This window comes from Erinaceus europaeus, chromosome 12, assembly GCF_950295315.1.
Source record: "Erinaceus europaeus chromosome 12, mEriEur2.1, whole genome shotgun sequence".
NCBI lineage: Eukaryota > Metazoa > Chordata > Mammalia > Eulipotyphla > Erinaceidae > Erinaceus > Erinaceus europaeus.
The window spans coordinates 82,339,101-82,362,293 of record NC_080173.1 but is presented as its reverse complement, the minus strand read 5'-3'; the positions used below and the strand labels follow the sequence as shown (position 1 = coordinate 82,362,293).

The 23,193-nt window shown below is 41.6% G+C and overlaps 1 protein-coding gene and 1 long non-coding RNA gene across 2 annotated transcripts in view; one reads left to right on the top strand and one right to left on the bottom strand.

Moving 5' to 3' along the window:
- Window positions 1-23,193, bottom strand: part of LOC132542034 (uncharacterized) — a 460,964-nt gene that overhangs the window by 6,312 nt on the left and 431,459 nt on the right. The gene's annotated exons all lie outside the window — the stretch shown is intronic.
- The window catches only part of ANKFY1 (ankyrin repeat and FYVE domain containing 1), a 56,415-nt gene that overhangs the window by 1,554 nt on the left and 31,668 nt on the right, over window positions 1-23,193 (top strand). The window contains exons 2-7 of the mRNA XM_060204168.1: window positions 4,350-4,468; window positions 7,604-7,739; window positions 12,282-12,405; window positions 14,192-14,341; window positions 15,632-15,797; window positions 21,709-21,913. Of these exons, the coding sequence (XP_060060151.1) occupies window positions 4,350-4,468; window positions 7,604-7,739; window positions 12,282-12,405; window positions 14,192-14,341; window positions 15,632-15,797; window positions 21,709-21,913 (900 nt within the window). The remainder of the gene's footprint in view (window positions 1-4,349; window positions 4,469-7,603; window positions 7,740-12,281; window positions 12,406-14,191; window positions 14,342-15,631; window positions 15,798-21,708; window positions 21,914-23,193) is intronic.

Sequence of the window (23,193 nt, the reverse complement as noted above, 5' to 3'; positions counted from 1 at the left end):
AGAAAAATAGTGGGAGTCGGGCAGTAGCGCAGCGGGTTAAGCACAGGTGGTGCAAAGTGCAAGGACCTGCTGGGCTCCTGGTTCGAGCCCCCGGCTCCACATCTGCAGGGGAGTCACTTCACAGGTGGTGAAGCAGGTCTGCAGCCATCTCTATGTCTCTCTTCCTCTCTGTCTCCCACTTCTCTCTCAATTTCTCTGTCTCTATCCAATAATAAATAAAATTTAAAAAAAGACATGAAAAAAGAGAAAAATAGTTTACCTAATATTCATGACTAGTAGTAGTAGTAATAGTAGTAGTAGTAGTAGGTATTATATTTACCAGAGCACTACTCAGCTCTGGTTTATGATGGTGCTGGGATTGACCTTATGACTTCAGAACCCCAGGCATGAAAGTTTCTTAGGGATTTTATAGAAACATATTTTTATTTATTGTTATTATTTTTAATAATTTATTTCTTTATTGGGGAATTAATGTTTTACATTCAACAGTAAATACAATAGTTTGTACATGCATAACATTCCCCAGATTCCCATTTAACAATACAACCCCCACTAGAAACATATTTTTAGGTCCAGGGATTAAACTCAGGACCTCATAAATTGGAGCTTGTGTTCACGACTGAGCTATATAACCAGCCCGGGAGCATTCCTTTTCATAATTTTATGGCTAAAAGTAAAGCTTAAGTCAGAGAGAGATTCAGTGAAATAGAATGCAAAACTGGCATATGTCAGCTCTTGAATTTCATCCCTTTTTCTTTTTTTTTTAAATATTTATTTATTATTGGATATGGAGAGAGGAGGGGGAGATAGAGAGGGAGAGAGACAGAGAGACACCTGCAGCCCTGCTTCTCCACTTACGAAGCTTTTCCCCTGCAGGTGGGGTGTAGGGGCTTTTTCTTTTCTTTTTTTTTTTATTTCCGTTTGTTGCCCTTGTTTTATTGTTGTAGTTATTATTGTTATCGTCATTGTTGGATAGGACAGAGAGAAATGGAGAGAGGAGGGGAAGACAGAGAGGAGGAGAGAAAGATAGACACCTGCAGACCTGCTTCACCGCCTGTGAAACGACTCCCCTGCAGGTGGGGAGCCGGGGGCTCGAACCAGGATCCTTACGCCACCACTGGTCCTTGCACTTTGCGCCACCTGCCATTTTCTTTTTAAAGATTAAATGAGATTCAGAAAGACCAGAGCACTGCTCAGCTTGTGGTGGTACTGAGGTTTGACCCTGGGACCTGAGAGTCTCAGGCAGGAAAACCTTTTGCTTATCCATTTTGCTATCTCCTCAACTCCTTTCCCTTCTCCTCCCCCACCCCTCCCCTCCCCTCCTCTCCCTTTCCTCTCCTGCCTCTCCCTTCCCCTTCCCATCTTGTCTTGCTCTCCCTCCCCTCCTCCTCTTTCTTCCCCCCACCAGAGCATTGTTGAGTTCTGGTTTATGGTGGTACTGGCAATTGAACCTGGGACTTTTGGTGCATGTGGCATGAAAGTCTTTTTTGCACAACCATTGTGCTGTCTCCCCTGCCCCCAGAATGCCATCCCATTCACTAATAATAAAGAAACCAGGCTGAGGAGCCAGTGTAGTGGTTAAACAAAAGACTTTCATGTATGAGACTCCGAGATCCCAGGCTTAATCCCCAGTAACCATATGTCAGAGCTGAGCAGCTCTCTGTTCTTGCTTTCTGTATCTCTCTCATTAAAATAATAAAAATATTAGAAAAAGTAATAATAATAAGTAAATCTTAAAAAATAAAATTCAAGGGAGTCGAGTGGGTTAAGCACAGGTGGCGCAAAACGCAAGAACTGGCGGAAGGATCCCGGTTCCAGCCTCTGGCTCCCTACCTGCACCTTCACAAGCAGTGAAGCAGGTCTGCAGGTGTCTATCTTTCTCTTGCTCTCTCTGTCTTCCCCTCCTTTCTCGATTTCTCTCTGTCCTATCCAACAACAGCAATAGCAACAACAATAATAACAAAGACGACGATAAACAAGGGCAACAAAAGGGGAAATTTTTTTTAATTAAAAAAATAAAATTCAGATTTGTGATTAAAACTTGTGCTTTGTAGCTAGCTTCTTGCTTTCATAACATTTAAAACTTTATCATAGGATATGATTTGAGATAATTTTTGATTTTTTTAATTAAATTTATTTGATAGGACAGAGAAATTGAGAGAGGAGAGGGAGAAAGAGAGAGGCCTGTAGTGCTGCTTCATTGCTAGTTGAGCAGGTGGGGATTAGGGACAGGAGTTTCATGTTCTGCTCCAAATAGAATCTCCATTCTATTTCTCCTTTACTGTTAATATTCTGCTACACTAGGAGTAGTTTATAATAATTTGAAATATTAAGTACTCTTCTGATTGAATATAGCTAGCTGCATCTTGGAATTTAGTTGAACAGACTATTTCAGGAGGTAGAATATGTTTGCATCGGCTGGGAGTGTGGATCGACCTGCGCCCATGTTCAGCGGGGAAGCAATTACAGAAGCCAGAAGCCAGACCTTCCACCATCTGCATCCCACAATGATCCTGGGTCCATACTCCCAGAGGGTTAGAGAATAGGAAAGCTATCAGGGGAGGGGATGGGATATGGAGTTTTGGTGGTGGGAATTGTGTGGAGTTGTACCCCTCCTATCCTATGGTTTTGTCAGTGTTTCCCTTTTATAAATAAAAATTTGAAAAAGACATAAAAATAAATATATTTAAAAAATGTCTACATCAAGCATTACTATTTAACTTCCTTTTTTTTTTTCTTTTGTGCAGTGCCAGGAAGAATGCAGAACCTTGCACATGCATGATAAGCATCACCGAACAGCCTCCCTAGGCCTGTTCCTTTCCTTTCTTATATTTGCCACCAGAATGTCACTTAGGCTTCACGCCTATGCAGTCCTACCACTCCTGGCAGGTTTTTGGCTTTTTCTTCTTTTTTCCAGATAGATGAGATGAGACACATGACTGTCGCACATGACTGCACTATTCATAGAGTTTCTCCTTTTCATGGTGCTCTCATGTAGTCATCAGGGGCTTGAGCCCAGGGCCTTGTACATGCTAAAGTACCTTGTACAGAGTGAGCTATCTCCTAGCTCCTATGATTCTTTATTTTAGATAGACAAAGGGTGGGGGTGAAGACAAATAAGAGGAAAGACACCACAACACTGGTTTGCCATCCCTGGAGTTCCCCAGGTGCCATCCACAGTGCTCCTGTGTGGTGCTGAGGCTCCAAGCGAGACGTAGGTTCTCTGATAAGGTATGGGCTCTCCTGGGTGAGCTCACTCATTACCACCTCCCTCACCCCCATTTACTGTTTTATTTTTTGTTTTTGGCCGCTAGGGTTTCTACTGCTTCTTGGGGGATTTTCATTTGAAAGTTAATCATGCTATTTCACTTGTCTATTTACCACCATAAGAATTCAGTTGAGAAAAAAAATAAAGAGTTCATTTGAGGTGCTGGAGAGAGAGAGCTCGCTGGATATGGTGCCTGCATTTCTGTGTGCAACCCAGGCTCAAGGCCGGTACTACATGGGAGTGCTGTGGCAAAGGAGGAAGCTTCAGTGCTGTTCTCTCTCTCTCTCTCTCTCTCTCTCTCTCTCTGTAGATAGATACATAGGAGTACAAAAGTGGCCAAAAGCAGTGATATTAGACATGTGTGAGGCCCAGGTCCAAAAAAAAAAAAAAATCCTACTAGTGAATGTCTTTGAAAGGAGACCATCTCATATGAGCTAAAGCTAGAAGTTAGGAATAGCAAACATGTTGGGACCAGGCAGTGGCATACCTGGTTAAATGCACATGTTGCCATGCATGAGGACCCAGGTTGGAGGCCCGGCTCCCCACCTGCTTGGAGATGTTTCATGAGCAGTAAAGCAGGTACTGCTGCTGTCTCTCCCTCCCCTTTCAATTTCTCTCTGCCTTCTCAAATAAAGGAAAGAAAAAAAAAAAAGGCCACCAGGAGCAGTGGATTTGTTATGCAGGCACCAAGCCCCAGCAATAATCCTGGTGTCAATGAAAAGAAAGAAAGAAAACATATCTAGAAACATATAAACATTATCTGTCAGAATTCAGTGCTTGCATAGAGAAAGAATCTTGCTGTTTATTTTTTCTTTTACAGATGCATAGTTGTTTTTTTTTTTTTAATTTGTGATGGTAAGATTACAGTATAATTCCACGCCATACTCACCACCAAGTCTCTGTGTCCCCACTCACCCGCCTCCCCAAGGTAACCACCATAGTTCTCACAGATCTTAGAAGCAGTTTGCTACAGATGCAAGTTCTTGAGTCAGTGCCCATATATTTATCAGCAATGGACTCTAGCTTTATCTAGTTATGGTGGCTTTTTCTTCTTACATCAATGAATATTTTTCTTCATCAGTGATCTGAAGATAAAAGTTGGGGGCAAACACATCCATGCCCATAAGTTCGTCCTGGCAGCCCGAAGTGACAGCTGGAGCCTGGCCAGTTTATCTTCCACTGAGGAGCTGGATCTGTCAGGTGAGCCTCTGAATGTCAGGGATGCAAAACTGGCAGTAAGAGACATCTCAGAAGATTATAGGGTATCATATTGAGGTATTTGCAGTTTAATAAAATTTGAACACACTTCTTGTCAGCTGATGGTGACTGTGTTCTAGTTAATTGTTAATGAATCAATAGATTGTACATTTTGGATGTTTAATATCAGGCTTATAAATATTTGGTTATCTACAATGTTCTTATAACAAATATCTGTCCAGAAATCATATTCACATAATAGTATGTTAGTACTATGGAAGGAATGTGCAGGAAACATTTTTCTCCCACTAACAAAGAAAGAAAGAAAGAAAGTAAAGAAATACCTTCTGTTCAGTTGCTTGAAATTTAATAATAATTGCCAAAATACTTTTTCTGGTGTCCAGGAACAGAATTTAGAAGTAAATAATCATTAAAGAATTAGAAAGCTGTGAAGATAGCATAGCGGTATGCTGAAAGAGTTTCATGCCAGAGTCAGCAAAGGTCCCACGTTCACTTCCCACAGCCATCATAGGGCAGAACTGACAAGTACTCTGGTAAAAAGAAATAAAAAATTATAAAATAGGGAGTCGGACGGTAGCACAGCAGGCTAAGTGCACATGGCACAAAGCACAAGGACTGACGTAAGGATCCCGGTTCGAACCCCCGGCTCCCCACCTGCAGGGGAGTTGCTTCAAAGGCAGTGAAGCAGGTCTGCAGGTGTCTATCTTTCTCTCCCCCCTCTCTGTCTTCCCCTCCTTTCTCCATTTCTCTCTGTCCTATCTAACAATGACGACAACATCAATAACAATAATAACTACAACAATGAAAAACAACAAGGGCAACAAAAGGGGAAATAAATAAATATTTTAAAAAGGTTTTTTAATTAAAAAAATTTTTTTTTAAGATATAGGCAGTGGCCCACCTGGTAGAGTGATAAAGTAGGCGTCAGTGTTGGTTAATTCCTGAACAGCTGCAAAGGTTAAGTAGGCTTTATGCATTTAGAGGAACAGATGTCTTAAGTTCTGCCACTGTGAATGAATTCACTTTCTGATAATTTCTAGCATTTAAGCTAAGATCTATAAGCCAGAGTTGTAAACACAGACATGCACATACGCACTCCTGCCTGTGACTACAGTACCCACTGGAGAAACAATTCTCACTGGAATAGCACCAGTGTACATGTCTAAAACCTTTCTGCCCAGCTTTTATTTATTAAAACAATCTTCTAAGGCCATATGTGCATCTTATATATGATATATGAGCCTGTGTGTAGCAGAATGGTGGATACCGTCTAAAACCTGTCACATTGTGAGGTGTTATGACAAAGTGCATGATAGGATCCTGATTGCATGACAGCCTGTTTACATAGAGTATAATATAAAAATTATGGAAACGGGAGTCAGGCGGTAGCGCAGTGGGTTAAGTACAGGTGGCGCAAAGCGCAAGGACCGGTGTAAAGATCAAGCTCCCGGCTCCCCACCTGCAGGAGAGTCGCTTCACAGGCAGTGAAGCAGGTCTATAGGTGTCTGTCTTTCTCTCCCCCTCTCTGTCTTCCCCTCCTCTCTCCATTTCTCTCTGTCCTATCCAACAACGAAGACAGACAGTAATAACTACAACAATAAAACAACAAGGGCAACAAAAAGGGAGTAAATAAATAAATAATATTTTTTAAAAAAATTATGGAAACCAGCTTTGTGAGAAAAAAAGCATGTCTATCACTGATAGCCACATTATCAAAAATTGATGATCTCAGTAGGTGTGAAGTTGGTGGACTTGGTACTCTTGCACATTACCAGTCACATTTGCAGTGGGAGTAGCATTTTTTTTTCTTTGCCTCCAAGCTTATTGCTGGGGCTCAGTGCCTACACCACGAATCCACTGCTCCTGGAGGCTGTTTTCTCCCCCTTTTGTTGCCCTTGTTTTATCTTTGTTGTAACTATTATTGTTGTTATTGCTGTAGTTGTTAGTAGATACCACAGAGAGAAATCAAGAGAGGAAGGGAAGAGAGAGAGCAGGAGAGAAAAATAGACACCAGCAGACCTGCTTCACCACCTGTGAAGCGACCCCTCTGCAGGTGGGGAGCCAGGGCGTCAGATCCTTACACTGGTCCTTGCGCTTTGCTCCATGTGTGCTTAACCCGCTGTGCTCTACCACCCAACTTCCGGGAGTGGCTCTTTAACCTCATCATCTTGCTGCTGTCAGATAGCTCACACAACATAACTTTATGTATAATCATGAAATACCGAGTGTAAGCAGCATGCACCAGTACAGTAAATGAGTAAAAGTGGGAGGGAAAAGTTGCTCCCTAGAAAAAATGAAAATTATCTAAGAACACAGAAACCTGCACTGAAGCATAAGGAGCCTAATTTAAATATTGAATTAAAATTTGCTTTTGCTGACATCTGTCATGGAGCCATATGGAACTGCCCACCTGTGACAACAATGGCCATGTAAATTAGTTCCCAATAAAATTATATATATATATATTGCTTTTAGTAGCTCAGGAGTTGGCACAGGAGATAGATAGATAGATAGATAGATAGATAGATAGATAGGTAGATAGATAGATAGATAGATAAAGCATTTATTTCTCAAGTGTGAAGTCTGAGTTTGATCCTTGGCATCACATGAGCCAGAGGGGTGCTCTGATTCTCTGTCCCACTCTCTCACCCACTGTACCATTTCCTGGGTCTCAGAATGTATATTCATAAAAGAGATTGATTTTCTTGAGTTTCACATTTTCTTTTGAAGTACTTGTGTACTTGATGTTTTTTCTTTTCGATAGAGGGTGAGAGACAGAGAAAAAAGGAGAGAGGCCTGTTCCACTCCAGATAACTAATAATCGCACCAGGTGGTGGCGCACCTATTTTGGTGCCCACGTGACGTGGCACACGTGATGTTGGGGATCGAACCTCATGCCTGAGAATCCTATGCTTTGTTCACTTGTGCCATTTTCTGGGTCACCTGACAAAAACTTTGAACAGTTTTTTGGTGTCAAGTGCTACGCAGACTATTTAATCACCGTTTTTAATAGCTGTGTAATATTTCAGTTAGTGGTGTGGACCATGATTTACTTTTATTAACCTCAAATTGTAGCGGTCTTCAAGAAGGGTTAAGGTTCTCTCTTTCTTTAAGCAGATGCCAACCCTGAGGTGACAATGACAATGCTTCGCTGGATCTATACGGATGAATTGGAGTTCCGAGAAGATGATGCATTCCTGACTGAGTTGATGAAACTAGCTAACCGTTTTCAGCTACAGCTCCTTAGGGAGAGGCAAGTCACAGCAGATAGATTCAAGCACCTCAGATGGTGGTGGCTGAGCTTTAATTATGCCAAGCTCTGGGAAAACAGCTTCTTCTGCTAATGTAAATAACTTTTGCAAGGTGTTCTTTTAAAGGTGCTACTGGGGAAGAGACTCTTACCTATCAGTTTATATTATGTGCTAATCCCTTAAACTAAACTTCACCAACACTTTCAGTTTCTCTTTTCTTTCAGTGGTTCATTCCCTGAGATTACATAACTGCATGGACTGATAAATTAGATTTGAAACATAGACAATTGTCCAAAACCCCTCAGATTTCCTATGCCATGTGCTTCAACATTTTTTTTCTGCTTTCTGTCATATGTGTACACACACATTCAGATAAAGTCCTTGGTTGTTTTTGTTGGGAACATATTAATGCTTATACAAACACTCAAAAATATGACTCATAAATCTCCTCTTAAAAATACTACAGTTGTTTATTTTTTGAGAGAAAGAGGGAGAAATCTAGGCCAGAGCCCTGCTCTGGCATTTGTGGTGCTTTGGACCAGTCCCAGAGTCTGACACATGCACGTTCTCCATTCTGTCTGCCGTGGCACCTCCCTGGTAGACTTCATAGCCTGCATTTCTGAGACCTCATTTCTGTTAAGTTGCTTTTTTTTTAAAAAAAAATTTAATATTTATTTCCTTTTGTTACCCTTGTTGTTTTATTGTTGTAGTTATTGTTGTTATTGATGTCATTGTTGCTGGATAGGACAGAGAGAAATGGAGAGAGGAGGAAAAGACGGGGGGGGGGAGAGGAAGTGAAGTGACTCCCCTGCAGGTGGGGAGCCAAGGGCTCGAACCAGGATCCTTACATCGGTCCTTGTGCTTTTCACCACCTGTGCTTAACCTGCTGTGCTACCACCCGACTCCCCAAGTTGCTTCTTTTTTTTTTTTTAGATTCCCAAGTTGGGCTTTAGAGCAACAGAAAACAAAATGTTCGCCACATGATGTCCAGCAAAATGCTCCTTTCTTTCTATTGGAGATGGTCGATGAAGTGACTTTTTCTATCTTTTATGCTCTGTTGGCTTCTTGAAGTAATGACTTTTCTACTTAGTGTTGGTTTCTGCCACCAAGAGGCATCCACCTGTTGTGTTGTGCTCAGAGCCTAGAGCAACCTTGCTACTTAGAGCTGCTTGCTCTGTTTTCACTGGGAGGTGGCGACTTCCCAGGGGAGGCTTACTGTGCCCCGTGTGAGTCACTACCCATAGGTTCTGCTATCTCCCTGTAATTAACGTGGGCTTGAATGAATTTTAATTTCTAGACCCCATAACTGAAAAATAGGTATCAGGACTAGCAATGTTATCTTTATGGTGGAGACCTTGAAGTTAGCTCTTTTGTTTGTCTGGGTGAGTTTCAACCATCTGAGGGTGAAATGAGAAAGACTTTAATTTGATCTCATGTAATTGATATCTTTTCTCTTTTCAGCTGTTCTGATCTTTCTCCCATTGATCTTACCAAACTTGTTCATAAATTAAATTGCCTTGATAAAAGTGCTAGGAACTTAGATTAACTTATATAAGTACAATCTGTGTAATTGATGTTTTAAATTAAAATGTTATTTATTAACTGATTAGACTTCATAACTATCAACACTGCCAGATGCTCACTTTGGACACAGGGACTAAGTTGTTATGTTACAGTTATGTTAAAAGCCTGGATGGCAGAGATAGGGGATGAGATTCAAGTGTTGATTTTTGTTTTCCCTTCAGGCTTATCGCTGGGGCTCAGTGCCTGCACTATGAATCCACTGCTCCTGGAGGCTGTTTTTTTTTTTTTCCCTTTTGTTGTCCTTATTTTATCATGGTTATTATTATTATTGTCATTGTTGTTGGATAGAACAGAGAAAAATTGAGAGGAGGGGAGGACAGATAGGGGAAGAGAAAGAGAAACACCTGCAAACCTGCTTCACTGCTAGTGAAGCAACCCCTTGCTTGTGGGGAGCTGGGGGCTCGAACTGGGATCTTTATGCCGGTCCCTGCGCTTTTTGTCATGTGTGCTTAACCCGCTGCTGCACTACCACCCGACTCCCAGTGTTAATTTATAAAATATTGCAAAGTCCCCTCTTGTGTCTACAGGAGAAATCACACGTGCAGATACATTTAAGACAGTGAGAGTGCGGTGACATAGATGTCTGCAGTTGAATAGGAAGCAGGTATGACTTGTTCTGTAGGCTGAGTTTTGATGGTTTGAGAATGCTGTGTACCAACTTGATGAAAAGGAAAATTGTTGATAAATATTGCCAGGAAAATACTCTTGTTTAAAATATTTATCTAATTTATGGTTGTCACTAGGGCACCATGCTTAATGCTTTGATGTCATAAACCAAGGTCAGAACTATTTGATGGAATATTTTGTGGTGAATAACTTGATGAAATATTTCTGAAGTGTGGTAGAGACTAATGGTGTAATGTACACATGCAACAGACACACCGAGCAGAGACTCAGAAATGTTAACATTGTCACTCATTATCCTAGTAAGGTATTAAGATACTGTGACTTGGGGCCAGGCGGTGGCACACCTAGTTAAGCATACACACTGTAGTATGCAAGGACCCAGGTTCAAGTTCCTGGTCCCCACTTGTAGTGGGAAGCTTCGTGAGTGGGACTGCAGCTGTTTCTCTGGCTCTTTCCCTCTCTGTCTCCCCCTCCCCTCTCAATTTCTCTCTCTCTTTATCAAAAATAAATAAATAAATAATTTGAAAAAAAGATACTGTAGTTTGATTTGAAAAAGCCCTGAGGGATTTGCTTCTTATACCTAGTAAGCTTTGTTACTTGGAAACAAAGCTTTTAAGTTTAGATCTTTGAATCAAATTGCCTGTGTTTACCACTAGGTGGAGAAATGACTCTGATTATTAATGGTTCTGCTCTAAGGTCTCATTTGTAAAGTTTTGAAACTTTCTCATTCATCTATCACAATTCCTACTTTCTCCCCCTCTCCCATTCCCATGTCTGTCTGTCTGTCTGTCTATCTCCTCCCCCATCTCCTCCTGTTACCTAAAATTTCAATAGTTAAGGCTGGACAATATTGATAGTCAGTTTCTCTTTCTCTCTCTCTCTCTCTTTCTCTTAACCAGAGCACTGCTCAGCTCTAGTGGTTTATGGTGATATGGGGGATTGAACCTGGGATTTTTGAGTCTCAGGCATGAGAGTTTGTTTGCATAACCATTATGCTACCTACCCACACCCAGTGTTTCTGATTGATAACGGAACTGAAACCGATTCCTATTATCTCTTCTTTGTCTTTCCTTAGTAAAGGGATTTCAGACCTTAGTGAAGGGGAAGAATAGGAGAAAAGTTTCCAGCTTATAGCATACCTATTCCGCACCTCATACTGTACGAAATATACATAACATTCCTTTAATAAAGGCTGCACAGAGAACTCTGTAATTTGGCCTCTAAAATCCAGTAGGCCTCAACCTCACAGTTCATTTTGCTCTTCTCAGTATATTCTGTCCTGATCAGAAAAAAGGTTTTTGTGGGTGCAGTAGGGCTGAAGAAGCAATGGTGGATTGTCAGGGACGACTGCTGATACCATGTATGTCTCTGTACTGCTTCTAGATGTGAACCCCAGCAGACAGAAGAGCCGAGCCCCAGACACCCCTCTTCCGTCATCTCTTCATCCTAGTTAACTCACTTGACTCAACTGTTTCTATACATGATGCATTTAAAATTTTTTTTATATTTATTTTCCCTTTTGTTGACCTTGTTGTTTTTTTAATTGTTGTTGTTATTGATGTCATCGTTAGATAGAAAGAGAGAAATGGAGAGAGGAGGGGAAGACAGAGAGGGGGAGAGAAAGATAGACTCTTGCAGACCTGCTTCACTGCCTGTGAAGTGACTCCCCTGCAGTTGGGGAGCCGGGGGCTCAAACGGGGATCCTTAGGTCCTTGTGCTTTGCACCACGTGCGCTTAACCCACTGTGCTACCACTAAATTTTTTTTATATTTATTTATTTTCCCTTTTGTTGCTCTTATTGTTGTAGCTGTTGTTGTTATTGATGTCGTTGTTAGATAGGACAGAGTGAAATGGAGAGAGGAGGGAAAACAAAGGAGGAGAGAAAGACAGACACCTGCAGACCTACTTCACCAACCTGTGAAGCGACTCTCCTGCAGGTGGGGAGCCGGGGGCTCGAACTGCGATCCTTCTGCCGGTCCCTGCGCCACCTGCGGTTAACCCGCTGAGCTACCGCCTGACTCCCCAGGGAAGCTCTTTAGGTTTGGGGCAGTGCTGTGTTGTGTTTCTGTCTCTCCAGGTTTCTCTCTCACACCCTGTCTCGCCACCTGAACTAAAAATAACAAAACCTGGGAGCAGTGGTGTCACACATGGTGAGACACCAGCACCATAGAGAAAGAAGACAAATATGATAGCTCAGCTGCAATTTGTTATCTATACATTTATAATTTATCCTTCAGTGTTTTGAGTTATAGCCCGTCACATACGCAGATAATTGCTTTGATTTGTTTATAAATTTATTTATAAATGTATTTGTCATCAATAATCTCTTTTAGATGTGAGAAAGGTGTTATGTCTCTGGTGAATGTCAGGAACTGTATTCGCTTCTATCAGACAGCAGAGGAACTGAACGCCAGCACACTGATGAACTACTGTGCAGAAATTATTGCAAGCCACTGGGTGAGTGAGAGCCCGAGGGGCGTGAACAAAGATCCCTCATTCAAAAGCAGGAAACCTGGTTCCATGGAAAGTTAGCTCTCTGACCCTTAGATTCCTTATTACAAAATCAAAGGCAAGTAGTTGATGAGATCTGTGAGAGGACTAGGGTTTTTTGTTGTTGTTGTTTGGTTGGCTGGCTTCTTTTTTTCTTTTAGTTTTTTTTTTTTTTAATCTTTATTGGATACAGACAGCTAGAAGTGGAGAGAGGGAAGTGGGAGATTGAGATGAAGAAAGACAGAGAGACACCTGCAGCATTGCTTCACCACTCACAAAGCTTCCCCCTGCAGGTGGACACTGGGGGCTCAAACCTGGGTCTTTGTACATTATAACATGGTGCACCACCACCTGGCCCCCGCGGATTGGCTTTTTTGTTGTTGTTGTTTTGGTTTTGCTTTTGGTCTATTAGCTATGGGACCATCAGCCCTGCTGTGCACAGCAGCACCTCTTCACGGCTCTCTCTTTTCTTGTCTTCTCCGTTGCACAGTGTGGAGAATATGGTTCATTTTCGTGTTGCCCTTCTAAGGTAGCTTTTGTCCATACAGAACAGTTTGCATTCCCTTGAGATGTTGTCTGTTTTATACTTAAAAAAAACTATCATTATATATTTTAATTTTTTAAGTATTTATTTATTTACTCCTTTTTGTTGCCCTTGTTTTATTGTTGTAGTTATTGTAGTTGTTATTGATGTTGTTGTTGAATAGGACAGAGAGAAATGGAGAGAGAAAGGGAAGACAGAGAAGGGGAGAGAAAGATAGACACCTGCAGACCTGCTTCACCGCCTGTGAAACGACTCCCCTGCAGGTGGGGAGCCGTTGGCTCGAACTGGAATCCTTATGCTGGTCCTTGCACTTTGCACCACCTGCGCTTAACCCGCTGCGCTACCGTCCCACTCCCTTTTTTATTGTTGTTGTTGTTGTAGTTATTATTGCTGTTGTTATTGATGTTGTCCTTGTTGGATAGGACAGAGAGAAATGGAGAGAGGAGGAGAAGACAGAGGGGGAGAGAAAGATAGACACCTGTAGACCTGCTTCACTGCTTGTGAAGCGACTCCCCTGCAGATGGGGAGCTGGGAGCTGGAACCAGGATCCTTAAGCCGGTCCTTGCACTTTGTGCCACCTGTGCTTGCTTAACCTGCTGCGCTACACCCGACTCCCAGTTATATGTTTTATGACAAAGCTTTTGCAGACTGATAACATCATGAGGAAGGGTGTCTTAAAGTACTGGATTTTAAAGAATTGAAACAGAATAATAACCTTTCTGACGTAAGAAATAGGAAGATAGGGATCTGCAGTAGTAGAGACCAGCAGTGACTTGATGGAGTGAATTGTTTGGGGAGTCTTGATTAATTCAGTCTTTACCATCTTGTAGGCTTGGACTTGGGGAGCAGGAAAGGTCTATATCCTCATGTGGAGGGGCCCTTGTTGCTTTGTTTTTGCTGGCTGTTAGTGTTACTTGTTTATGCGTTACCATCACACTGAGAAGCACAGTAGTCTTTAGTGGAGAGTATAGGCTTGGGAGGTGAACCTCTTGGCTCTGAGTCCCAACTTGGCAAGTTACTATAAACTCTTCATACTTTCTTCATCTATCAGATAGATGTAGTAGTACCTACCTTATGTGGTGTTTGTGAAAGTTAAAGGAACTGGGAAATCCTAAGCCCTTTCAAATAGGGCCTAGCAAGTCCGAACTGCTTAGTAAATATCACTTGTGTTGATTTGATTTTCTTTTTCACCGTTTCCTCAATCTTTAGGATGACTTACGGAAGGAGGACTTCAGCAGCATGAGTGCCCAGCTGTTATACAAAATGATCAAATCCAAGACTGAGTACCCATTACATAAAGCTATCAAAGTAGAGAGAGAAGATGTGGTCTTCCTTTATCTCATTGAAATGGATTCACAGGTATTATCACTGGTTTTTGTTTGTTTGTCTAGTGTGTGTGTGTGTGTGTGTTCCTGTTTTTCAGATCTTTTCCCCATATCTATACCTCTATCCTTATTTTCCCTCTATAATAATCCTCTCTTTCTTTCAAACTATCACTGGCACAGTTTTTATTTATTTTGGCATGTACAACATTTCTACTGGTCCTATGCTTTTCAAAAATTTTCCACCTTCTGCCTAATGCCCAATTCCAAAGCCTCATGTTTAGGGAGGTGGTACAGTAACCAATTTTCAGTTACCAAAATCTGTTTCAGTTTTCCCTTGCTGCTATAAAAATTATGATCATCCTGGTGATTCAGTGAAACAGTGTCTTACAGTAAGTTATTTATTTATTTAGTTAGTTATTTTTACCAGAGTACTACTTAGATCTTTTTTATGGTGGTGTGGGGGACTGAATCTGGGGTTTCAGAGCCTTAGGCATAGAGTCTGTAAAACTACTATGCTGTCAAAAACCATTCATAAGTTTTTTCCACCTTGGGGAGGAAGATAGCTCACTTAGTAATGCATATGCCTTACCATTTGTGAGGCCTAGTTACAATCTCGAGCACCACAAGGAAGCACTATGACACCAGAGGGAGATTTGTGGGTGGAGTGCTGTGGGGGTTCTCGCTATATACATTTGAAGAGAGGGAAGTAAATATATATATGAAAAGAATGAAAAAGTCAGCTGAGGAGCAGTGGGACCACCAAAAAAAAGAAAAGAAAAAAATTTTTTTGTTTGTTTGTTTTTCACATTGTTTTAGACTGAATGCCCAGTACAGACATTTCCTATTCAAAATCAAATTGGGCATCCTTCAGGCCTCCAACTCTTCTGCCATGCTTGGATGAGATACAGTGGCTCTGAACAGAAGGGAGTATAGAATGTTTTTTCCTTGTAGGTAGGAGACCTTTAATTGTTCTGAGGAATTAGATAGTCTTTGATGAAAATATTAGCTGTTTCCCTCAGGAACTGTGTATGTTCTTACAGCACAAACATTTGTATTCTCACCCCCCTTGGTCCTTGAATCAGCTTCCATGGTGTTTGTGTCTGCTGTGTGGTCTTTGTTAACTCTGTGCTCCATACACAGTATGTGTCCAGAGGTTGCCTACGAGACTTTTGTGAGTGCAGTTGAATGTGAGGAGTAAGAAGTGTTACAGCACTAAAATTTGACATTTGTATAAGAGATTATGTTTAGGGGTTAAGGTGGGGGAGATTAAAATTAGTACTGTTTTCTCCTGGATAAGTGCTAATGTACAAAATTATCTGTGCAGCTCCCTGGGAAGCTGAATGAAGTGGATCACAATGGAGATCTTGCTTTAGATTTGGCCCTTTCACGAAAACTAGAGAGCATCGCCTCCACACTGGTTAGCCACAAAGCTGACGTGGACATGCTAGACAAGAATGGCTGCAGCTTGTTGCATAAAGGAATCCAAAGAGGTAGGAAGAAGTTTTGCTTTTTTTGTTTGGTTTTGTTTTCCCTACAGGCAGCTTTGCTCTTGTCTTAAGTCATTTATGAAGACTCTGACCCTCTTCCAGAAATACCCAGATGCTTCTGGGTCTGTACTCATAGGTTATATGATTAGAACATGTGTCAGAGGAGGGACTGAAGAGCTGTTGCTGAGCCTTGTTGATAACTCTTCATAGTGTCGAGGTGTTAGGAAGAAAAACTAGAAAGATGGGAGTCAGGCAGTAGCGAGCGGGTTAAGCGCAGGTGGTGCAAAGTGCAAGAACCGGTGTAAGGATCCCAGTTCGAGCCCCGGATCCCCACCTGCAGGGGAGTCGCTTCACAGGCAGTGAAGCAGGTCTACTGGTGTCTGTCTTTCTCTCCCCCTCTCTGTCTTTCCCATCTCTCTCCATTTCTCTCTGTCCTATCCAACAACAACATCAATAACAACAACAATAAAAACTTGTAGTACAAGTTTTTTTACAACAGTAAAAAAAACAAGGGCAACAAAAGAGAAAAAAAAATGTATATATATATATATATATATATATATGTATTAGAAAGATGATACTTTCTCAGTTGCTTACAACCTTTTAGTTGTAAGCAATTGATGTGTTGTTTGTTCAGTATATCACTGAACCCAAGATCAAAACCCACTTTGACCTGTAAAGCTAATGTATTTGTCCCTTCATAGAAACACCATCCATTAACTAAAATGTGAGTTAATGTCATCAGGAATTGTGATGGGAAATCAGTTACAAGAAGAGGAAAAGTACCAGAACCATGAATGTTGAAGTATATTCATGGGTTCAGAACTTTCATCTTTACATACTCAGCTTCTGTTACAGCAAAGTGAAAAATTTGGAGGTGGCACAGTCGATCAAGAGTTGGACTCAAAGCCATGAGGTCTGGCATATGCCAGAGTGATGCTCTTAAGTTCTCCCCTCTCTGTCTCATTAATAAATACATTAAATAAAAGTTTGATTTTTGTCCTAGAAAAGTTACTGAAATTGTAGCTATATTTTGAGTACATTGTCATTATTTATAGGAAGAATATAGAAATAAATGAGGACAAAACATTATACACATACATATAAATATGTATATATATATATTTAATAATCTATACTTTTTTTCCTAAGAATGTATTTATTAATGAGAAAGATAGGAGAGAGAGAAAGAACCAGTCATCACTCTGGTACTCTGTGCTGCCTGGGATTAAACTTGGGACCTCATGCTTGAGAATCCAATGCTTTACCACTGCACCACCTCCCAGACCACTAGGCCTCTTTTCTGTTGGGGGAAAGAGACATCACAGCACTGAAACATGCTCCCTTGCTATTGCACCTCCCATGAGCCAAGGCAGGTACACTATCCGCTGAGCTATTGCTCCTACCATTTTAATCTTTTTTGTTGTCGCTTGGGCTTCATCACTCTAGGTCAGCTTTTTCAGATAGAAAGAGAAAGATGGGGACAGAGAGAAAGACACATCACCAAACCTTCCTTCAATGCTGTGAGGCCTAGAATTGAGCCTGGGTCACACACATGGGTCACACACATACAAGGTAGACTCCTTCTAGGTGAGTGAGCTTACCAACCACTTTTTTTTTCCTTTTTTTAAAGATTTCTTTCTTTCTTATTGAGGGGGATAGGAGAAAGAGGGAGAGAATATGAGGGAGAATGAGAGCAATCATCCTAGCACATGAGGCGCCAGGGGTTGAACTCAGGACCTCATGCTCCAGGGCCCATGACTTTATCCGTTGCACTATCTCCTGACCCCTCTCCACCCCACCAACATCACATTTTGTATCTTAATGAATTAATTTTTCAAGGGGAAAAGGTGCTGTACTTTTGTTTTTCTCTGACATTGCTAATTCTTAAATCCTGAGTGACTCCTGCTTGACTGTTTTTCAGTAGTCATTTTTGACAAAGTGAAAATATGTATAGAGGTAAAGTGATTGTGTGCATCGAAAGCTTTCAGAAATGTCAAGGCCTTAATATTAGAGAGGGGTAGATGCGTTGTCTGAAGTACTTGGCCATCACCATTTTTTGGTTTCCATGGAGATGTTAGAGATGAAGACTGTATTGGCTTCCCCACATCTTAATCATGCATGTTTATCCTTCCAATTATGCTTTATTGTACTACTATTGTCTTTGCTATACTTTGTGCCATTCACAAGTTACTTCTACTTGGTGGGGTGTAGTTATTTCAAATATGGCCCTATTGTAGCTGTGGCATTCCCCTTTTTGGTTAAAGGTTTTACTGTAAATATTCCTCTAAGCTATGTGTTAGGTTGTTCAATTTGCTGGCTGATAAAAAAGGAAAATTTTGTTCCCTAGGAAGGAAATCCTTAGAATATGTCAGTGTCAGGAGCAGATGCATTTTTCCCAGACAACACTTTGCATGGAACAGAGCCACCGAATGCTTAGCACTGGGTGTGTATCCAGTGGGGAAAGATTCCACCACACAGAGAATTATTTTTTCCCATACTGTTAGTGTCTGCAATGTTTATTTTGGAAACATTGTAATAAAAAAAAAAATTGCAGAACTATGTTCTTTCCTTTTAGGGAGTTAAATTCTTATGTTTCATGAACAAACATATTTGACAAGTTATTAAATATTTTGGTGATTGCTTAGTTACAAAAATTGGTGATGCATTTTTTGATGTTTATGTTCAGATGATTTAATCTTTTTTTAAAAAAAGATAGTCTTTTTTTTCTTTTTTCTTTTGGACAGAGACAGAAATTGAGAGAGATGGGGGGGATAGAAAAGGAGAGAGAGTTCAGCCACCAGGTTCCAGATGCCAGCATGATGCCAACCAGACTTCCCTGGACTGACGATCCCACCAATGTGTCCTGGAGCTCTGCTTCCCCAGAGATCCACCCTACTAGGGAAAGAGAGAGGCAGACCGGGACTATGGATCGACCAGTCAACACCCATGTTCAGCGGGGAAGCAATTACAGAAGCCAGACCTTCCACCTTCTGCAACCCACTATGACCTTGGGTCCTTATTCCCAGAGGGATAAAGAATGGGAAAGCTATCAGGGGAGGGGATGGGATATGGAGATCTGGTGATGGGAATTGTGTGGAGTTGTACCCCTCCTATCCTACAGTTTTGTTAATGTCTCCTTTTTTAAATAAATAAATAAAAGAAAAGGAGAGAGAAAGACATCTGCAGCCTTACTTCACCACACATGAAGCTGTCCCCCTGCAACTGGGGACAAGGGCTTAAACTGGGATCTTTGTGCACTATAATCTGTGCCCTCATGCAGGTGCGCCACCACCTGCCCCTCTGCATGATTTAGTCTTTAATTCTGAGTCTCAGAGGCCACAGAGCACCATAGCTGGAGGTCTGGTGCACCAGGATGTAGTTCTGGTTAATCCATCTGTACTTTGACCTTGAAGTCAGTCATTCTTGAGTCTCCTCCTCATCTGTAAAGGTGGGATCCTTTTTGCTTTACAAGTTATTGAGATAATGGGAAACAGAATTAGTGGATACCTCTTGGTAGAGTCAGACTGCAGCTCTTAGCTTGATCCTGAGTTGTAGCACCATAGCCAGTACCAATTCCTTTAAGGATTATTTTCACTGTTCCTTTTCCAGTTTGAGTTGTCAGCCTGTAGATCTGTCCAAATGATTAAATTGAGTTATGTACTAAAGATATCCACTTAAAGTGAACCTAAAGTAAGGTTAAACTTACTTATTTTAGAGAAAGAAAGTAAAAAGAGGGGGGCCAGGCAGTGGTGCACCAGGTTAAGCACACATAGTATGAAGTGCAAGGATCCCAGTTCACCATCCTGGTTCTCCACCTGTGAGGTGTGGGGGTGGGGTCAGAAGTGGTGAAGCAGGTCTGCAGATGTCTGTCTTTCTCTCTCCCTCTCTATCTTCCCCTCTCAATTTCTTTCTGTCCATTCCAAAAAAATCAAAGAAAAAAAAAAGCACTGAAGTAGGTCTGCAGGTGTCTTTCTCTTCTCTATCTATCCTTACCCTCTCAATTTCTCTCTGTCCTATCCAATAAAAAAATAGAAAAAATGGCCAACAGAAGCAGTGGATTCATAGTGCAGGCACCGAGCCCAAGCAATAAACCTGGAGGTAAAAAAAAAAAAAAAAAAAAAAGAGTAAGAGAGAGATCACAGCACCAAAGCTTCTTTCAATACAGTGGGACCTGGGCTCTAACCTGGGTCACAACTATGACAAAACAGCATACTATCCAGGGGAGCCTCTTCACCTGCCTGTAAGGTTTAAATTTAAGTCTAAGAGATTTGATCTGCTTCTGGACACCTGTTAAAATCTATAAATAAACAGTAATCAATCATCTTAGTAGCCAATTAAACCAGTCAGTTTGTGGGAAAAGTGAAATTAACAGCCGTTGTCTGTGAGTCCTAGGGGCAGAGGGATGACATCTCCTCTGCCCATATGCATCTAACCAAAAGGTAAATCAGTCCATCCTCCATCCTCTCTCTCTCTTTGCATAACCATAATTCTGCCTCCATGGCTTTTCTCTCTCTCTCTCTCTCCCTCCCTCGATCCCTCCCTCCCTTTTTTTCTTTCTTTTTTCTCATGATTTGGGCCCCCTTTTCACAAATTAGCTGACCATAGGTGTGGGGGTTTAGCTTTGGTATTCTTAATTAGTGAAGTGACATTCAGGTGAAGGAGCAAGACAAATGATAAGATGTCATACGTTAACCAGAATCTATTATTCATTTATTTACTTATTTATTTTAACTGCCACTGGATTTAATGCTGGATCTCAGTGCCTGCACAACAAATCCAGTACTTCTAGTGGTTGGTCATTTTTTTTTTTTTCTTCCTTTTTCCTTTTTTGATAGGACATAAATAAATTGAGAGGGGAGGAGGAGATAGAGAGGAGATACTTGTAGCACTGCTTTGCCACTTGTGAAGCTCCCCTCCCTCTCCACTGCAGATGGAGACTGGGGGCTTGAACTTCATTCCTCGCACACTGTAATGTGTACTCTAACCAGAACCTTTTAAATCAGAATATGTAATGATTCTGTGTTCTTTACTAATTAGTTGTTCCAGTGTGTCCACTGCAGTCACAGTTGTCTGTACCTCTTTGTTGCAGTTATTGCCATTACCTTTTTAAGGTAGCTACAGTGGTTTCTCCTGGAGACCAGCAGAATATCTCACTTGGTTAGTGTACCTAGAGTCAAGCCTGACCCACACCATTGAAGGCAGCTTTGGTGCTGTGTCCTCTCTGCCTTTCTGTCTCTTATCTTAAAAAATAAAATAATAAGGGGTCAGGTGGTAGCACAGCAGGTTAAGCACACATGGTGCAAAATGCAAGGACCTGCGTAAAGATCCCGGTTCGAGCCCCCATCTCCCCCACCTGCAGGGGGGTCCCTTCACAAGCCGTGAAGCAGGTCTGCAGGTGTCTATCTTTCTCTCTCCCTCTTTGCCTTCCCCTCCTCTCTTGGTTTCTTTCTGTCCTATCCAACAGCAATAGCAATGGCAATAATAACAACAACAACAAGAGCAACAAAATGGGAAAGGTGGCCTCCAGAAGCAGTGGATTCGTGGTGCAGGCACTGAGCCCCAGCAATAACCCTAAAAAATTATCTTGGGTGTCGGGCGGTAGCGCAGCGGCTTAAGCACAGGTGGTGCAAAGCGCAAGGACCGGCGTAAGGATCCCAGTTCGAGCCCCTGGCTCCCCATCTGCAGAGGAGTCGCTTCACAAGCGGTGAAGCAGGTCTGTAGGTGTCTATCTTTCTCTCCCCTTCTCTGTCTTCCCCACCTCTCTCCATTTCTCTCTGTCCTATCCAACAACATCAATAATAGCAACAAGGGCAACAAGGGCAACAAAAGGGAATAAATAAATAAATAATATATTAAAAAATTATCTTGGGTGTTATCATTTGTCACCATTTCTTTTGTTGTTTCTTTTAAGGAGATCTCTTCACTGCCACTTTCCTCATTAAGAATGGGGCCCTTGTCAATGCTGCTACATTGGGTGCCCAGGAGACACCATTGCACCTTGTGGCATTGTACAGTCCAAAGAAACACTCAGCAGATGTGATGTCTCAGATGGCACAGATTGCAGAGGCTCTCTTACAGGCTGGCGCAAACCCCAATATGCAAGATAGCAAGGGCAGGTAAGTTGGGTAGCAGCTAGACGGTTCTTAGTACTGTTACCGTAAAGTTATTTTATTGGACCACATAGTTGGCAGATAGGGACTTCATGGTCTTTGGTTTGACATTTCAGTTGATATTTTTGCATCATCATCATTGTCATCATCATTATTATTTTAGGTAGGGAAGAGATTGAGACAGTGAAAGAGACCACAGCACCAAAGCTTATGTCATGGTGGTGCGAGCAGGGCTCAAACATGGGTCATGTACACAGCAAAGCAGCGCGCTGCGCAAGTGAGCCATTTTACTGACACTTAGTAAGTTCTTTTCTTGTTTCTTCTTTTCTCTTCTTTTTTAAATTGAAGTCAAAAACTTTTTTTTAATGCAAAACAGGTACAGCCAAGAACCATGGGCATTTAAGAAAACTATTTCCATCTTGGGTAACAGAAGCCTTTCTATTTTTAAACAGTTTATGTCATCTTAGTCCATCTCACCCAAAGAAACCTTCCAACATCTTTGTTAGTGTTGTTTAGTTTCTTTTAGGAGGAGTTTGTTACTTATTGCTGCTGGAGCTTTGTGCTTGCATAATTCTATCACTCCCCAGAGGACTTCCCTCCCCTCAGTTATAGACAGAGAGAGACAGGCATCTATAGATAGGAGAGACACCACAGCGCCACTCCACCACATATGAAGTTCCCCTTTGTGCATGGTACTCCTGTGTGGTGTCAGGGGCTCAAACCCAGGTCCTTGCATATGGTACACTACATTCTACCAGGTGAGCTATCTCCCGCCTTCATAAATGTTTTTTCTGTGATGTCTAATTGTTAGAAATTTCTCTGTATTAAATCCAGTTTCTTCCTTGTAAATATTTCCAGTTTAGACAACTCTTAGTTTTTGAGCATCTTCTTTCACAGCACAGCCCTTTGCACACATGATAGTTGTTGGCTGGTTACTGTTTTCCTTTTTGCCTCTTCCCAGAAATACTTAGTTAAGGAGTTTGTATAATTACATAGTCTAAGATCTAAGACGGGGCCCAGGTAGTGGCGCACCTGGTTAAGCGCAGATACCACAATGCGCAATGAATGACTCAGGTTGAAGCCCCTGGTCCCCACCTGCAGGGGAGAAGCTTCATGAGTGGTGAAGCAGGACTGCAGGTGTCTCTCTGTCTCTTTCCTTCTCTATCTCCTCTGCCCCCTCAAGTTTTCTCTGTCTCTATCTAATAAGAAATAAATAAAAAAATTAAAAACGAGGGCAAAATATATGTGTATTTATAACAAATAAAATCTGAGAAAGGACTTGCTTT